This window comes from Fusarium oxysporum, chromosome 4 (genome assembly GCF_000149955.1).
Source record: "Fusarium oxysporum f. sp. lycopersici 4287 chromosome 4, whole genome shotgun sequence".
In the NCBI taxonomy this organism is placed as follows: domain Eukaryota; kingdom Fungi; phylum Ascomycota; class Sordariomycetes; order Hypocreales; family Nectriaceae; genus Fusarium; species Fusarium oxysporum.
The window spans coordinates 1,801,644-1,804,652 of record NC_030989.1 but is presented as its reverse complement, the minus strand read 5'-3'; the positions used below and the strand labels follow the sequence as shown (position 1 = coordinate 1,804,652).

General features: G+C 52.0%; 1 protein-coding gene across 1 annotated transcript; it reads right to left on the bottom strand.

Moving 5' to 3' along the window:
- Positions 1 to 15: 15 nt before the first annotated feature.
- FOXG_08005 (uncharacterized protein) lies at positions 16 to 3,009 on the bottom strand. The gene has a single exon (XM_018386722.1). It carries the CDS (start codon positions 2,731 to 2,733, stop codon positions 1,708 to 1,710), a length of 1,026 nt encoding a protein of 341 aa, XP_018243907.1. The 5' UTR covers positions 2,734 to 3,009; the 3' UTR covers positions 16 to 1,707.

Here is a 3,009-nt window from a genome sequence, read left to right as displayed (position 1 = left end):
TCGGCCCGTTGGTAGGGCCACGAGCTTTTCGCGGACCGACTGTATTCGCTTCTCCTTTAATGTTTGCTATGTTCTTCTACTACATCACATCAGATCAGTCCATGCCATCTGTAATGTCAATTTCCATCGCCAAAACAAAACCCGCTTTATCTGACATCGGGCCTTTGTCGAGACCCCTGGGTGTGTCCAGCATCTATTTCCAATCACCAAAAATGGAGACCCTGAATCTGTCAGAGCCCTATCATATCGTGCCTACGATTCCATAAAACCACGGACCCTTATGGTCTCATATTCCTCAGTAGCTATCTTGAATCTCACCGAGATTCCTCACCTGAGATCGAACCTCTCCTGACCTGAGTCCACCTGGGCTGACCGAACCCCTGCCCTGCCTATTCCTATGGACAGCAGTAGCTTGCTCGATCACCTCCACCATGATCCCTGAGCGAATCCAGTGTCAATCTGACCTGGACCTGGACTAGCTACATACAGCACACCCAAACACACATGTACGCATTGCAATATCAGTTCATGATATCGATCCTTCTAGCATTACTCGAAACACCCAATACTACTGATAATATCAATGCCGAGAGACCTTGATCGACATTATTTCAAGGTCAAGCCCACATAGACTCTCATCATGTTACGTACGAAAACTCGTCGTCGAATGGATTCCGAACCCTTACATTTCACTTACATACTGAGATGCAACTTCTGACATACATCATTCCCGAACAATCCCTGCTCCTACGATCTAGCCCGTTCGTCTCCGGGAGTCAACCTCCTGCTCCCTCGGTGCTTGACCGTTCGGCTACGGCTGCGGCCCCGGCTTCCGCTCCACGTACCGGAGCATCACGGGATCACGGGCTTGGATCGGCTCAAGCCTCGCATGCCAGGGCACATGGTAGGTACCAACCTCGTCCGTCCCTCCGTATAACCCCATACAACCCCATCATTATCCCCAGACGTCCCCATTATCTTACTCCATATTCGCTGCCCCGGCTTTTCAGCCTCTTTTTCGAGATCCCACTCGCCCGGCCTCACCCGTTCCCGGCGCACTTCGGGATCCCCAGGAACGACTTGCCACATTATGCCCTATCATGTCCGTCTATCCTAGATCTTTCCAACCCTTTGATGGTCTTTTTGGCATCTAGTTTCCCTCTTTCGTCATCTTCCCGCGGCACCATCATGCACCATCATGATTCTCGACCATTGACCTTTATGAAACCAGTCAGCGGCCAAGCCTCGTCAGGCCCGCATGATCATCGCCCACTTCCTCCAAGTGGCCAGATAATGTGGCTATCTAACTCGATTTTCAATCTTGTCTTCAGATTCGGAGCCACAAAGCCGAAGCTATCTGTGCCATGCAGTCTTTCCCATGCACGCTGTAAGTATTTGACGTGAAACGGGATCCACTCACCATCATGCCGTCGGGTTTGAAACGCCCACTTACAGCCCGTTTTGTTCTCTCTGACCTCTGTACACATATGACTGGTTGTGAGAGCATCCATACACAGGAACATGAGCCAGCGGATGTCCATCTCCGGAACACGAAAAAGACCGCTGCAGGTGCCCTTTTAAGCTGAAACTCGCTCGTTGCCAATCATTTTGCGATAGAGACCGGAGCCGAACCACACCAGATATCTGTTCAGCCCGCACTACCTTAATTTCGTTTCTCGACTGACATCCCATCCCGTTGTAATGCCTTCACTCAAAAGCATCGACATGTAAAGACCAGTCCCGGCCCTCCTCAACCTCTCGGAACTCGACCGCGCCCTCTGGGAAGTACCCAGCATCCTTCCACGCCTTCATTGTGGCCCCGTCATATGGCCCTTGACTGTCGTTTCCGTCGCGTCCATCTACCCATCGGAACTTCCACATTGTTCCCGGCTTCACCGCCGCCTGCTCATCCTGGTTTGTCTGTGAAGCTTCTGGTTCCACCCAATCCTCTCCTGTCTCCTTACGATATTCTCGGACGAGGAGCTCTCTCTCTTGTTCGTAAATCTCCTCATGATCCCGGCTTAACAGCTTATCTGCAGCTTCTGTGATGGCACCGATTGATGCCTTGATCTTCTTTTGCTCCGCATCCTCGATGTTCTCACCGCCATCAACTTCCATGCCTTCAGCACCCTTGTTCATCTTCTTGAGCTTCCATTTCGGGATCTTTTTAGGCTTTGTTTGCTTTTTGCCGAGTCGGGCTAGAGCCTCGAGTGGCGTCTCAGCGCGCTCGAGATTGAGTATCAGAGTCTTGAGCAAATCTGACACGAGGACCTCGTCATCCTCTAGGCGCTGCTTTCGTGCCTCAGCCTCGCGCTTCTCATGCGCGGCGGCTGCCTTTCTCATCTCCTTCTTACTGAGACCTTCCAACCAGTTGTCGTGTACGGCGTCAGGGTCGCCACCTTTGCGAACGTAGTTGCCATCTTGGTCGAATTGACCCTCTTCCATTTCTTGCTTCAGGTTGAATGCTTCGACTTTGGGGGCGTTCTTCTTGAGACCTCCAGCCCCAACTTCTTCATCGATGCCCTCTTCTTGTATGGCTAGGTCTACATCTGCCTCGTCGTCGCTGCTTTCATCGTCGAGTCGGATGCCCCCCTTGTCTCTGCTGGTGTTGTCCACGCCATCGATTTGATCCGCATCTAGGAACCGAACTTTGTCCTTCTTGCGACCATTCTTATCGAAGTCTCCCTCCTCGGGGATCTCCTTTTCCCCATCAGCATCGTCCGCAGCAAACATGTCGTCGTCATCATCATCACCGGGCCGCAGTACCCGGAGCTGCAGGGTCAGGATTGGTGGCGTCGTAATTATCGAGCTGCTCAAGAATGTCGACTTTGCCCCGCTTGCGGCTTCTCGGCGCGTGCATTGAAGGTTTCGTTATCTGAATCACTATCATAACCATCTAGATTGACAGCTCCACGCTTCGTAGCTCCAGATACACCAATGACATCGGCATCGAGATAGCATCTTCTTCGCGAGCGTCAGCGGCAAGCGTGGAGGGATTTCGTACGTCAA

Excerpts from the sequence above, each read along its gene's own strand:
- FOXG_08005 (XM_018386722.1), bottom strand. The coding sequence starts at position 2,733 with ATGTTTGCTGCGGACGATGCTGATGGGGAAAAGGAGATCCCCGAGGAG.